The sequence below is a fragment of the Argiope bruennichi genome, chromosome 4 (genome assembly GCF_947563725.1).
Source record: "Argiope bruennichi chromosome 4, qqArgBrue1.1, whole genome shotgun sequence".
Classification (NCBI taxonomy): domain Eukaryota; kingdom Metazoa; phylum Arthropoda; class Arachnida; order Araneae; family Araneidae; genus Argiope; species Argiope bruennichi.
The window spans coordinates 123,554,533-123,570,116 of record NC_079154.1 but is presented as its reverse complement, the minus strand read 5'-3'; the positions used below and the strand labels follow the sequence as shown (position 1 = coordinate 123,570,116).

Sequence of the window (15,584 nt, the reverse complement as noted above, 5' to 3'; positions counted from 1 at the left end):
TTAAAAGAATATTTGTAAAATAATGCATTTATACATCTTTCTTATTATATTAGATTAAATGGAACACAGACAGACATTGCACATGCATAAGAAATAAGTTTCATGTTCTGATTAAAAAGAAATGGACGAAAAGAGGGTGAAATTTTGAAACATTTGCCACTTATCTTTCCCACTTTCTATAAGCTATAATAGATACACACTCATAAAAAAAAAGAAAGCAAGCAAAACTATATCATTGTAAGAGAAAGTTACAATCGCAAATAATTTTAAGTAATTCAAAAGATAAATTTTATTAAAATAAGCACATATATATATATATATATATATATATATATATATATATATATATAAGTAACCAATCTTAAGTAAGAAAAAGTTTGAAAACGAAACTAAAATGAAAGCAAAACAAAAACAGTTTCGAAATCGCAACTAAAATTTATAACCTATTTAAACTAAAACCAAAAAAAGAACTTCATAGTATTTAGAGAGCGCAATTGCAGCTACTTCTAAAACACAGATGAATGGATACAAAAGTATTAGAATCAAGTTAATAGGAAAAACAAAAAAAATCAAAAAAAATTAAACCAAAAAAATTATAAAAAATATAAAAAAAGAATCCGGCCTGAAGACTTTTTCAAGGGTCACCCTCAGGCAGGGATTCAAAGGATAGTATATCCCCCCCAAAAATACTATGAAGTTCTTTTTTTGGTTTTAGTTTAAATAGGTTATAAATTTTAGTTGCGATTTCGAAACTGTTTTTGTTTCGTTTTCATTTTAGTTTCGTTTTCAAACTTTTTCTTACTTAAGATTGGTTACTCGTTCTTGCATTGGTTGGAATTTAGCTGCAGGTGCGCTGTTCCACGAACTGCAAAAAATTTTTAAATAAAATATTTTTAATAGTTTTTTGGGGGGGAGGGTTCAATAGGTTTTTTTGTGTATTGCCTAAAAAATTTAAGAATTTTCAGATCATATTTACTTTTTCGAGAATTCCTTGTTTTTGGCGTTTGGGAGATATATTTCCATTTTAATAAATAAATTAAACTATGCAAAAAGTTAATAACAAATTTATCATAGCGCATGGCCCGTCGCGCGCTCTACCAAGGGGCACTGTGGATAGCTTTGTGTCAGGAGCATTCACGGAGAAAAAATTACTGACACAATTGTTTTGTTTAAAAAATCTTAAAAATACAAAAAAATATAAAATTTGTGGAAACGGAAAGTGTAAGACATGTCCATTAGCAGATAAGGAACAGATCAAAAATGAAAACTCAAAATTACAAATTTTCTGTAAAAACAAAAATTTGATTTATCTCCTTAATTGTTCAGAATGTAATTTAAAATATATCGGCCAAACTAGCACCGAGCTTAATTTGAGAATTAACAATCACAGATCCGATATAAAAAACTTCATAAAAAATAGGAACACTGACTTCGAACTGGAGCATTTTCAAAACCATAACTTTAACAATATTAATATCTACATTCTAGAAGACAATATTAACGAATTAAACAAAAGATTAGATCTGGAAAACATTTATATTTGCAACCTGAAAACTTTATTTCCTTATGGTCTCAATAGTAAATTAAATGGGGAAGGTTATGCAGATTTAAACAATAATTGCATTTATAACAAATTTAACATATTTAAAAATTTTCTAAATAAAGATAACTTTTCTAAAAGATTTAAAAGAGGTAAAGGGAAAGGTGGCAATTTTCAAATTATATTTGAGGAATTTCAAAATTACTGTAATCTGGAACACAATAGTGAAAACATTCACAAAATTAGGAAATACATTTTTGGTCTTAGAAATAATAAAATGAAATGGTTTTTAAATAATAAATTCGGGGAATTAGAGTTTAAAAATTCGTACACTAAATGTATTATTCTAGATCTTATTAAATGTAAACTTAACATTGGAAAAAACGATTTACTTTTTAATAATAAAAATAATGTTTTCAAAGAATACTGTGTGATTAAATTCTTGAATATTTACTTCGAATATCTAAAATTACCCAACATTATACATAATAATAATATATTTTTTCCTCTTGCAGATAAAACAACTGTATCAATAGCGTTTAGTTACACTTCAACTTTAAAGAAAAAAATTTGTAATTATAATTACTATAGCAAAAATTTAGATAAAATAAATAAAACAGATTGTTACTGTAACAAAGAAAAATATAAAGATTTTATAGATATTGATAAAGGTCATATTATTACAGGTAATTTAAAAATTATTGAATCCAACTCTTTAAGAGATTTGATGGGAAGAGGAACAAAATTTAGATTAAGAGAAAAAATAAAACATAACAAAATTTTGATTTCTATTGGTAATGATTTGGATGTTTTTATTGCCAAATTATCTAGAAAATACCATTGGCCTGCGGAAGGTTTCGGGGAATGGAAAGTGAGAATTTTAAAGGAAATTAAACTAAAAATGAATACTGATTTTGACAGATCTAAAGAACGTGGAATTTATTTTAGTAAAACATTAAAAAACGAAATAAAAAATTTAAAAGAAAAATTTGTTATTACAGTAATAGATAAATCAGCAAATAATTTCTGTTTAATTTGTAAATATTATTATAAAGAACTTTTAATTAATGAATATAACTCTAATGCAACTTATATGTTAAAGAACACCGGGAAAAAGGAATTAGATAAAAGAATGCTAGCTTTCGCAAAAAAAAACCAAAACTAAGACTTGCTCTCTTAACTATCCTTATTTATTCCCAACAGTTAAATTTCATAAAAATCCATTAAAATTCAGATTCGTAACCTGTAGCACTGGCAGTTATAATTACTATACGGGTAAACATTTCTTTAAATACTTAAAAATTATCCTGGACAAAATAAAAAATGAAGACAACTTTATTATTTCTAGTAACAAAGAAGTATTGGATTTTCTTAAAGATAACAACATTAATAAACTTAATACTTTTGATTTCGAAAATTTATACACTAATCTACCTCATGAAAAATTAATAAAGGTCTGCACTTTTATATATGACGAATATTTAAATGAAAATATCATTCCTAAAAATAACTGGCTTCAGTTATGTAATTTTAATATTACTGAAAATTACGTATTTAATGGTATTAATTTTTATAAACAAGTCAAGGGCATTCCAATGGGAACAGCTTTCTCAAGTGCTTTAGCTAATATTTTCCTGCATTACTATGAGAAAAAAATAATTAAATATAATTTAATAAACGGGTGGAGATATATTGATGACCTACTTTTGATTAACTTCGACAATACTAATATTATTACTAATTGCTATCCAAAAGATTTAATTCTAAAAGATACAAATAAAAATCAACTTGAGGCTACCTTTCTGGATTTAAAAATCGAAATTGCTAATGGTAAAACAATACTTGGTATATACGATAAAAGGGATGATTTCAACTTTAAAATAACAAAACTATGTAATTACCATTCTAATCTAAACTCTAAAATTTTCAAAAATCTAATTTTCTCACAAGTTAACAGGATCAAAAGGGTTTGCAATAATAAAAATTCTTATATTGAAGCATCAAACAACCTCCTTAAAAATTTAATTAAAAATGAATTTCCTAGAAATTACTGTAATGTCAATTTTTTAATTAAACAAGGTATGGTTTGGGATTAATCCTTTGGCTTAAATAAAATAGAACTTTCCTTGCATATTGGATTACTCAATAGATGGTGCTGGGTGCCTACATCTGTTTACATAATTTACCGCTAGGTTTTTAAAAACAGTGAATCACAATCAATAGTTTAAAGTTTTCTTGACTGTTAATGGTATGTACTGGCCTTTTCGTTTTTAATTTTTAATTTTAGTGCTTTGTTTGTTATTTTTGTTTTTGTATTTTTACTTTGTTGTGGTTAATTTCTTCTTATTTGTTGTTTTATATTTCCTTTCTGTTAAAATGGTATATCTCTTGAGCATAATTTCAGGGGATTTTCGGGTCACGAGGAATCATTTTTAGACAATGTCTGTTTTTTCCTCACAGAAAAAATCCCTTTCTTTGAATCCCTGCCTGAGGGTGACCCTTGAAAAAGTCTTCAGGCCGGATTCTTTTTTTATATTTTTTATAATTTTTTTGGTTTAATTTTTTTTGATTTTTTGTTTTTCCTATTAATTTGATTCTAATACTTTTGTATATATATATATACTAGCTGACCTGGAAAACATTGTTCTGAAATATAAATTATTACTAGTGAATATTTTGGTTGTTAATTAAAAAATAACGAATGTATTGTAAGTGTGTGGGGATGGGATCGATGACAGAAAGAGGAATGGAGCGCTGTAGACTATAATCGCTGACACCAACACCAAAACACCAACCATTTATTTTCTCAATACAATGTATTTCATTAATGTAACAAACATGTACACTGTTTGATCTCTTAAAAGTTAAATGTAAAGTGAAAAAAATTAATATATTTTTTATTCTAAACTATAAAAATGAAATAAATAAAATCAATATTCACTTCGAAGAGCAATTGAGTGCACGTTATTTTTTTTTGTCAGTCCGTCTTTAGCCAACACAAATAAGCTTGATGGTTTGCCCATGCGAGAACATGCCACGTATAATTGTCCGTGTGAAAAACATGGTGTGCCGAAATCTAAGTCGCAAACAGACATTGTTTGGACTTGCAACTTATTGATTGTCATTGCAAATGCTAATCTGATAGAAAATTGAATGCGTTTGAATTCAATTGGCACATCTGTTGGAACCATTGGAATTTGTGGCAGCAAAACATTTTCGACTCGGAATTTGCCATTCAAAATGGTGGCTTCGATAACATTTTTCATCAATTTTTTAATGACCAATCGCATGCCATTGCAGAGCCATGATGGGTTCAAATTCCGAAGTAAAATAACCAGAGATCCAGCTTTCAGTTGTAGAAGGTGTGGTGACATGCCTGGCAAATCCAGTGAGTTCAAAAACTCTGTTGGATAATTTACAGCTTTGTTAGCATCGCAAACTATATTGATCAATTTGTATAATACCAAGTCGACTGGGAACGACTGCTGTATCTTGAAGTTTAAATCATCGACGTCCACATTTTTTGCTGTAAATATGGCTTTTTCTGCAAGCCATGCATGATTTATATATTGTGTGCATACAATGGGAAATATGCGGACAATGAGAGCCTTTTGCGAATCAATGACAGTGCAGAAATTAGAGGACAATTTTATGCATCCAATATTTTAATAGACAGCAACTTTTCCATCGCCGATATTAAACATTTGGTATGAGAATATGTCAGCAGATGGATCTTGTAGCGTTTGGACGTGCATGTTTATTTTTAGCTGGACTTTTTCAACATTACACCATACTGGCAAAGATTTCAAGCAAGCGTTGATCTCATCTGCAAGCGTTGAATGTGGATAGGGACACCCCCTAATTACATAGCGTTATAAAATATACTTCACCACCTATTCTCATACCTACCAAATACACATAAAAATCGTTCCGGCCTTCTCGGAGGAGTACAAACACAAACACCGTCCGTGACGCAAGATTTTTATATAGTAGATACATATAGTATAATTTTGGCAGATGCACAACCAAAAGTAAGTAATTTTTGTAACAAAATTGAATTTATTTCAACCTGTACATGAGTACGAAATTGGAACATTTTTCTTTTGCACTGGAAAGAAAGAGGGAAATGAGAGAAATTTTTCCCGTTAGTGACTTTACTATGAGATTTTGATAGGGATTTTCTTGATACATGTGAACTTAGGAAAGGAAATCTTAGATATCTAGAAAGTAATATATAAGTGTTAGGAATTTTTATCCCTTTGCTCATGGCCTGGGAAATAAAGTCAGCTATTTTTTATATTGCACAATGAAAATAATGCGATAAAAAAAGTGGGATTTGGAACAAGAAATAAGAGAAGATTTTAGAATAAATGCTTTACCTCAGCCAGATGTTCAACTTCTGCAAGGTAGATTATTCTGTTAACAGTAGGCAGCTTTTGATGATATTGGACATTACACATATGAGCTATTCCACGAATTTTACCCGAATGACCAATTTCCTGTAAGTAATTTTATTTACTATTTTATAAGATTATCATTTTTAATCTAAAACAAAACAAAATAAATGTAAATAAGAAATTATTTTTTCACTGGGCTATTTTTTGATAAATACATGAGATGAAGTTTAAAACAAAGTAATGTTATAGACATACTGGCAAGTGGCCTGAATCTTCAAAAGAATGTATGAGAAAAGTATGAAATAGAGAGTAGATTGTAGAAGAATTATACTATTGAAACAAATCAAATTGTGTGGAATTCATTATCTATTTTTCCTACTTCTCATTAATAATATAAGTTTAATCTTATGTGTATGAAGAAATGAAACTCTGGCAAACTTTAATTCATGTCTATTTATTAACTTATCAAAATAAATGTTTGTTTTAATGCAGTTCTTACGTCATACTTGCCAACCTGTGAGAACCTACCTATATGACACTTTCTAACATGCCTACTGTCACAAGAGATTTGTGAAAGTGAAAAGCATCACAATTAAGAAGATAATCTAATAGTTCAGCCAGTTAGGGACGAAGGAAATATTAATGTCTAGACAGAAGAACATTTATTCACCTTATTAAAATCAAATATGAAGGGACAAAAAAAAAAAAAAAATTACTATCATTGCCAGGGCAGAGTCTACTTATTTTTGTTAATGATCATGATTAGGGAGAAAAAATCATATTATTTCCAAGACGACACTTAAGTTCATATTTTACATAGTTCAGAAATAATAGACTAATAAAAGGAGAAAAAAAAAAGCATTTTTAGTTAAATAAACAAAAAGATTGGCATTTCCTGTACATACAAATTTCAAGCAAATATATTAATTTCCATAAAGATACCAGAGGAAAGTGTTATTTATTTTAAATTTTATACGCAAACATTTATTTGCTTGCTATAAGATTTTCATTAATCAACTTGGTTCACTAATTGCAACATTTTTTCAGATTTTCCTAATAATAAATTTATAATTATTTTATAATTATGTTTATGTTTAATTGCATGTTATTGTTAATAATTTTATAATTATGTTCAAATTTAATTTGCATGCTATCTAATTTCTGGGAAGAATTACTAACGTAATTTTGTTTCGTTACCTTCAAAATTTCTTCAGCGACAGTTAGCCAAGTTTTTTCAGGGTGTGCTTGTTTGAATGGAAACCACCAGCCACTATTATCATCATTCTTTAAACCTATTTTTTTATCTACAGTTCGAGTAGCAATTACACACACTGTATCATTCAAACTTTCCCTCACATTATTAAACTGTTCAAAATATTCTGAATAATCTGTCATTTTATCCTATATTACATTTCTGCAGATAAATTTTTCAAAGTAATAATGTTCTGAATTGTATGAGCTGAAATGCATAAGAGAAGAATTATTTAAATGATCTGTATGAATTCTACTTTTGAAAATTTCGAATAAGTCCATTGCTAAAAGCGAATGCACGATCTTTCCCAGATCAAAATAAACAATCTATAACGATTACGATTAGAACATAAATTATTTTGTGACTGGTTGATATAAATTGTAAGCGAAGAAAAGTTAAAAACTTCTTTTAAATTTTTATTTAGTATTTCTAAACGAAAATTAATTTCATTAAATATTTAAATTCTCTAATATCAATTACTCATATGATTAAATACTACATTTTTAACTTGTGCAGATGTTCTGTCTATTTACATCTCAGTTACTGAACTGAACTGATGTTAAAAATGCGCGTATTTTCATTTAAATTTGTTACGGATTGAAGTATTTTGAGAAAGAAAAGGTATAATTGCGAAACTTTTGTCAAACAAGTTGTAACTTATTTTATTGATATATATCCTATGTTCTGTTCATTGAATTCGAGGTAAATTTAAATTTTTTAAGAAGTAGGATAATATTGAGAGCGCAAATCAATTTATATAAAATAAAAGTGGAAATAAAATTTGTAACAAAAGATTAAGCATGACTATTAACAGATTAATTGCACAACAGGGATGAAATCAATGTAGATTGCAAAAGAAATTATTGCATTTTTCTGCAACTTGATAAGTAATTGAAACTTGGTAATTGGAATTGGTTTACTTTCGATTTTCCCCTTCGCTTCCCCCCCCCTTCCCCTGGCAATATTTTTGCTTTGATTTTCTCTTTTATTTATACATTAAATAATTAACTAAATTAAAGTTTATATTGAAGAAATATTTTTAAAAATATGATTTTCTTAAAATTACATTTATCGTGTATTTGCCATTGAATAAATATATATGATATTTACTACTACGATTTTTATTTATCTGAGAGTGATTGTGTTATATTTTCCCTTGTAAATAAAAATACTAATTGTATTTATTTTGACATCCCCCCACTCCATCTTGCTGAAATATTTTAAAATAAAAAAAGAGTTAGTATTGAGGCATAATATGCAAAAAATATTTAAGTTTTAGTATTGTTCGAGAGATGTTTTTAAAATATTGTCCATTTTTTCTAATAATTTTTATTATTTATTTAATTCTAATTGTTAATAAGTTATACAGGGTCTTTTGATGAATAATAAAATGTAATGTTTTGTTCTGTTATTTGACCAGAAGGCTTCTTTATCATAAAAATAATTGATAAAATGTTTCATATGATATATTTTCAAAAGGATTAGATTTCTTCTGATAAGTTATAGCTGTGATTCAACTGTAAAATATAATTTTTGAATTACATTTGTATTTTCATGATTGATAATTTGCTAATTTTTTTCTTTTTAATGTTTATATTATTTTTTTAGTTTTTTCTTGCCAACTGAAAATAAAAATGGAAGAATTTGAATCAATGAATAATCAAAAGTTTTTGAAGGCTGAAGTTGGTGATGATACTCAAATAGAAGTAAAAGTAATAGATACAGATGGTACTTTTAGTTCACATCCTAATTTTGAAGAGATGTAAGTAGTTTTAATGTTTTCTTTTTTCAAATTTTTTGTATTTATATCTGCTCTTATATATTAAATTTTTTCATCATAATGGGAAATTCAGAAAATTCTTTTTTACAACGTTGTGGTTCTCTTCAATCTGTTCTACAATGGCTTTTGCGCTTTGCACAAACGCCATTTGCAAAAATGGCATTTGTGCCAAAAACCAAATCAAATCAATCTGTTCTGAAAAAATTGTCATAGAATATTTCTTCATGCTACTTTAGTAATTAGTTGTATTTATTACTTATGCAAATGTCTGTACCATATTATTTAATAGCCCAAGTAAGCAACTGCCTAGGGCCCTAGAATTTTTAAAGGGCTCAAAGTTTTGAGACAAAGTAATTTAATTTTGTACTCTTATTGAATATATAAAATGCAATAGAGCTTATTCAAATTAAAATCATGGATCATTTAAATTTTGGTATATTATTCAAATAGCATTCTTAATTAATTATCTTTTATAAATTTTATATTACATTGCTTTGAAATTCTGAAGAAAAAAAAAGTTACTCTATAGAAAATGTTTGAAAAATGTTTATTCTATAATTAAATAGAATTAAAATTTTGCGAATAAGTTTTCCATTTTTCCTTTTACAAGTGTGTAAAAAAAAAAAAAAAATGTAACCATAAATTTGCTTTTTGGTGCATGCAATATACTGAAATCCAGTCTCTTGAATGCGATCTGCAACTTTATGTTTTTCTGCATCTGTTAATTATAATTTGTTATTTCAAACTTTTATTTAGAGATTAAATTAAAAAATAGTATTGGGTAGTAAATATATATCTGATTTTGGAAGTTGAAAAGAGGTGGGGGGGGGGCTAACACTTCTATTACCTAGGACCTGTAGAAGACTTACACTGATTTTGAAAAATATTATATATCCAAAGAAATTAAGCTGAAAAAAAATATGAATGTAAAAAAAAAGTTTTATAAACTTTTTTTTTCTTTTTTTTTTTAGTTATCATCATAATTATGAATGTGAAACTATGGATTGTTCCTTAATAACTTTCTAAACTAATTTTGTTTTCTAACAGTATGCTTATGCATTAAGATATTGATTAAATTAAATGCTTACTAATATGACATGAAATTAATGTAAGAAATAAATATTATATTTTATGGAAATATTATTTTTAAGTAAATAGCATTTTTTTTAGCTGCAATCTGCAACACTTTCATTTAAAAATCTTCAAATAATTTTGTTATATTTGCTAAAAGGAAATTTTATGGCTTGCATTTTAGTCTTCTATCTCTCTCTTTTTTTCTAAGTAAAAATGTTCTTTATAAAAATATTTTTGAAGATCTTTATATTTCTTAGATATTAGATATTTTTATGGTTAAAAGTTAAGAATATATTTTATCACCTTTTCAGTCGACAGATTCAATCTAAATTTGTTGAAGAAAGAAATTGGGACCAATATCATCAGCCTAGGAATATATTATTAGCATTAGTTGGTGAAGTTGGTGAGCTAGCAGAACTCTTGTAAGCAAATTTGAATTCAATCTTTTTTATGTTTTTTACATTTATTCAGTGACCTTAAATAGAAATCACCTTTTAATAACAAATGTTGCTGTTCAAAGGAATAGACTATGATTTTATAAAAATAAACACATGAAGGAAGTGGAGGTATTAAATAAATAAGTGTTTAAAATTGCAAATAATTCTTAGTTAACATTTTCATTTCTTAAAATAATGTAAAAATTGATCCCCATTAAAAATATTATTTATACTTTTGGCAGTTAATTATATTTATAATTCATATTCTCAGTTTTCTTAATGGTTTATGACAACATCACATAAAGTGAAATCTTGTAGATTTTGTATATGAATTTGTATTTCCATAAAAATTACAAACAGGAAAAAAAAGGATTGCATATATTTTTTTTTAATATACATATTAAAAAAAATATGTAAATATATGAAGGTGACTTTTTCCAACTTTTGTTTCAGACAAATTTCTTTATTTTCATTTAAAGAAAAGTTGCATTTGAAAATATGAGCTATAATTGACTGTTTTAATAAATATTTTCTTACTTTTTTGTTTTTTTTGTGTAATCATTTATGAATTTTTCTGCACTAAATGTAATCAAAACTATCAAGCTTAAAAATAGTTTAGTTGAAACTAATTTAAAAAAAAGCCTTAAAGCCCCCCCCCCCCTTCGCTCAAACAAAATCGCAATTTGGTACTTTTTAATATTCTTTAATATATTGCTAATATATCTTTACTTTTATGTTTTCGCTTATTTATTTATTTTTTTTAACTTATTTGGTTTTGCAGCCAGTGGCGAGGTGAAGTAAAAGAAGGTTTGCCTGGTGAGTATTTATAAAGAATTATATATACCTCTCACATTGGCTTGTATTATAGATTAAAGGACTAATTTCATATCCAATATATGTAATTTATCTATAATTTAATTAATCATCCCTCCTCTTGTCTACTAGAAAATCTAAGAAATATTATATTTTATATAAATCTGATGTTCTGTATTTCAAAATATAATTATTTGAACCCATGACCTGAAAAAGGCATATGCATTTGTGACTGCGTGGCTTTTCTTTTTTCTATCACCAAAGGTATTTTTCTTACGTTTGTGAGAAAGATATTGTGCTTTACTGTATCTAAATATTGATTTATTTTTCCCCCTGAAAAGTTATTTTGTATTGAATGTTATTAATTATCAAAGATTCATTTTATACATTATTAGCGGTCTATAATTTGCTGAATGCAAGAAAGCATTATTAGTTTAAGTAGAAATCATATCAACAATTTGGATCAGTTTTTCATTTTAATCTGTACAAATTAAATATTAACTTGTCATTTATTATGTCATAAATAAATATACTTCTAAATGTTATTGAATAAAAAGAATATATCATTGGATATTGTATATGAATTATACTTCAAAATCATGATAATTGTTTCTTCTGCAATTAGTAATAAAACCATTTCTTTGCATTGATATTTTTTTTACTTGTTTTATTAGGTATGCAAAACCCATAGTTTACTAAAGAAAACTAAAGGATCACTGTTTTTAATGCTCACATACTTTTATGTTGTGGTGACAAAATCAATTTGCAATTACTTGAAAGATGACGTGCCATTTATATGCCAATGCAAGTATTGTGGTGCTATGTAGATTTTAATAATATAATAAAAATATACAATGTATAAAATTAAAAAAAATGCATTAAATAATTGAATATTTTTTAATAAATACAAAGTTGGAGTTATAAAAAAAATATCAGATCATTAAGCTGGCAATTTTTTAGTTATCGAATCAATACATTAGCTTCTCTAAACAACTAATTTGTTATTCTTGATAGTTGCTTTTCATAAATGTTATAGAATTAATAAAAATCTAAAAAAAATTCTAGAATTTTAGTTTTATCAAATAAATGTTTGATAAAACTAAAAAAATACTAATTTAATAAAAATTGAAATTTATGCAAATTGAATAATTTTTTATGTTCCTATTTTTAAAATAAGCTAATAAATTTTGAGCTAAAGGCCTATACATGACCTGATTGAATATCAAAGTTTCACAGATGAGAAAAGTTTTATAATGTATATACCATCATACAAAACAGATGTAAGTATTATATGATGTTTTGGGAATTAGTTGGTTGAAATAAATTAGAAAAGGAAGAAAATCACCCCCACTCCGGCCAAAAAAAAAAAAAAAAAAAAAAATTATCAAGAAAAATATTTGTAAAAAGTATCAATTTATAATTGATGGAAAAAAAAAATGTTTATTATACAAAACTTGACTGATTAAGATTAAATAACCAAAACCTTCCCCGTTCATTAAAATACTAACCATATTCTCTCACTGAAATTTTCTGGATTCCTATATTTGTTAAGGTATTACTTGAAAAATTCCAAGTCTGGTGGTTGTTATGTAATATTCTATCTAATCCAGAATATAAGGAAATTAAAATCACATTATTCTATGTACTTGAGTTAAAATTACGAAAAATATGCAACATCAAACTATGGGTAAATGAAAATTTGCTTTTGATTTTACTTATTAAAAAAAAAAGCAAATTTTACTAATTAAAGTGAACTAATGTTTTTAAAGTTAAAAAACTTTTTAAAAATAATCTGATTAAAATATTTAATGAAACTTGCAAAATGCAGGAAAAGACTATATATATATATGTGTGTGTGTGTTTTGTTTGTTGCCTTGTGCTATAATGATAATTGTAAAAAGTAAATTTTCATTTTGTAAGGCGTAAATAATATGGAGAGCAAAATTTTTCCAAAGCGTAAATGCAAAATTATGAAATTCATTTGTAATTCAATAAACAATGAAAAATATTTTTCCAAATAATAATTTTATGAAATGTTTGTTTAAATTAAGGAAATTGTGACCGTTTAAATATAGTTCCTGTAATTTAAACATTCATTAAAAAAAATTATTTTTAGTGAAAGATAAACATAGAAGAAGAGGACATAGAGGGGAAATGCCCAGATCTTTTTTGATTGGGCATAAAAGTGATTTTCAGCTTTTCAAAGTCCAAAAGTTAATTGTTAATCTTGTTTTGAACAGCACATGTATGTGAACAAAGTTGAATTTATACAAAAGTGAAATAAAAAAGCATTTACTTTTTTTTATTTATATAAATATAAATAGATAATTACAAAATTATAAACTTGTAGGTATATTAGTTATTATTATGCACATTTTGATTTTTAAAAGTGATATTTGAATATGATACTTACAATTCTCTAAAGCAATTATAATTCTAACTAATCTTTTTAAAATTAATTAAAAAATACACTATTTTAGATTGGACTGATGAAGATAAAGAACATCTAAGTCAAGAACTTAGTGACGTCTTAATTTATCTACTTCGTTTAAGTGAAAAATGTCATATTGACTTACCAAAAGCTGTGCTAAAGAAAATAGTCTTAAATGAACAAAAGTATCCTGCATCCAAAGTTTATGGCTCTAAGAAAAAGTATTCGGAATATGATTCTTCAAATAATGCTTCTGTTGCTCAAAAGGAGTGATTTATAATTAAAATGAATACTAAAAGTTTTGACTGGAAATTTCAAAACATCTTTGCTAGAGGATTTTCTATGATTTTTTAACACAATGAATGTCAACATTTTTCTGTTTTATTGAAAATTTCCATTGTGTTTAAATTTTATAGTAAAATATGTTTCCAATTTACTCTGATGTGTTTTTGTATTTTTTTATCACCAGTTGAAATGAACATTTAAAAATCTTTTTATGTATTGTTTTGTATATTATTTTAGAGGTGTTTTTTTTAAATATATAATTATTATTATTTAGATTTTTTTAAAAATTAAGTGTAACCATTGCACTGTATTAATTTAAAAACATATTCCATCTTTTGTTAAATTAAAGACATCAGATTGTAATTTTTCAAAGCAAAAAAAAAAAAAAAAGGAATATTTTTATTTTATATAGAGTTCTACAAACGATTTTGAAGAATGGTAATATTCCATTTTATTCTATAAAAATTTTATTGTGGAAATTGAAAGCTATTAACTAATTAAAAGCTATTGACTATTAAATATTGTATTACAATAAAGAAATTCTATAAAAATAAGATTGATTTCACAAAGTTAGATTTATGTGTATAATGGTAAAATTAAAATACTAATACAAAACCATCTTTGGCAATCCATAACAAATTATTTGTGAATAAGCAAACTGGTCATTTTTTTTATTTACTTGTTAACAAAGAGAACACTTTGTAATTATCAAAAAAAAAATTGTATTCAAAATGTTGTTAAATCTCCATGTTTGAGATCTCAAGTCTGAAAAGCACATCACATTTTTGGAATTATCTGTTGATCTGTCCATCTATGTATGAACACAATGAATTTAAAACGCTTTGAGTTAGACAAATGAAATTTGATGTATGGTCTCTACACCAAATTTGCAGATTTCTTTCAAAATTTGAACGAAATCCTTTTTAAGACATTCTGCCAGGTTGTCCAAACACTAGGTTCTAGGTCACAGCAAGTGGCTGTGACACAGAATGTAGCTTCATAAGTTCTTCGATGGTTTTGATTACGTTGTTTCTGCCATTTCTTGCTTCATAGAAACAATCTCGTCGATTAAGGCGTCACAGCCACTTGCTCAAACCCCTCGGAATAGTGTTCGACAACTCTTTTCGAACCGAAACTTCCATGTAAAGGATTTTTTTAAATAAGCACTTAACCAACTGATTCAGGCCCAGTCCAGCATGTGACATCACAGCGACTCACATGTTACTGCGAAACATCACTCGTTAACCAAGTCACTTTGCTCATCATGCTAAATCCTTCGTTAAGCGAGAACTGATGGCATGAAACTCAAATCGTTTTTATTGTTGCTATAAGTATCTTATGCTGCATTTTAATTCCATTATTGGTGAGGAAATTATGAAAATACGATTTTGCTTTACCATGCTGACTAGATTTCTGTTTAAAGTATGTTTTTGTTAAAATTTCTGAAATTTATTTAAATTTGTGAGTAAGACTTAAGCTATCTTATCACCCTAAAATCTCCGTTTTGCTCAAGATATCCGAAGTTTATTTTGTTTCTTTTATTGATGTAGGTATTGGAAAATGCTTTATTTTTGC

General features: G+C 26.4%; 2 protein-coding genes across 2 annotated transcripts in view; one reads left to right on the top strand and one right to left on the bottom strand.

Moving 5' to 3' along the window:
* The window catches only part of LOC129965870 (uncharacterized), a 32,296-nt gene extending 24,805 nt beyond the window's left edge, over positions 1–7,491 (bottom strand). The window contains exons 1-2 of the mRNA XM_056080121.1: positions 7,135–7,491; positions 5,920–6,039 (exon numbers count right to left, since the gene is read on the bottom strand). Coding sequence (XP_055936096.1) covers positions 5,920–6,039; positions 7,135–7,332 — 318 coding nt within the window. The 5' untranslated portion in view covers positions 7,333–7,491. The remainder of the gene's footprint in view (positions 1–5,919; positions 6,040–7,134) is intronic.
* On the top strand, positions 3,769–14,089 carry LOC129965871 (dCTP pyrophosphatase 1-like). Its single transcript, XM_056080122.1, has 5 exons — positions 3,769–3,788; positions 8,798–8,951; positions 10,355–10,465; positions 11,262–11,296; positions 13,774–14,089. The coding sequence occupies exons 2-5, from the start codon at positions 8,824–8,826 to the stop codon at positions 13,995–13,997; spliced, it is 498 nt and encodes a 165-aa protein (XP_055936097.1). The 5' UTR covers positions 3,769–3,788; positions 8,798–8,823; the 3' UTR covers positions 13,998–14,089.
* The last annotated feature ends 1,495 nt before the right edge of the window (positions 14,090–15,584 follow it).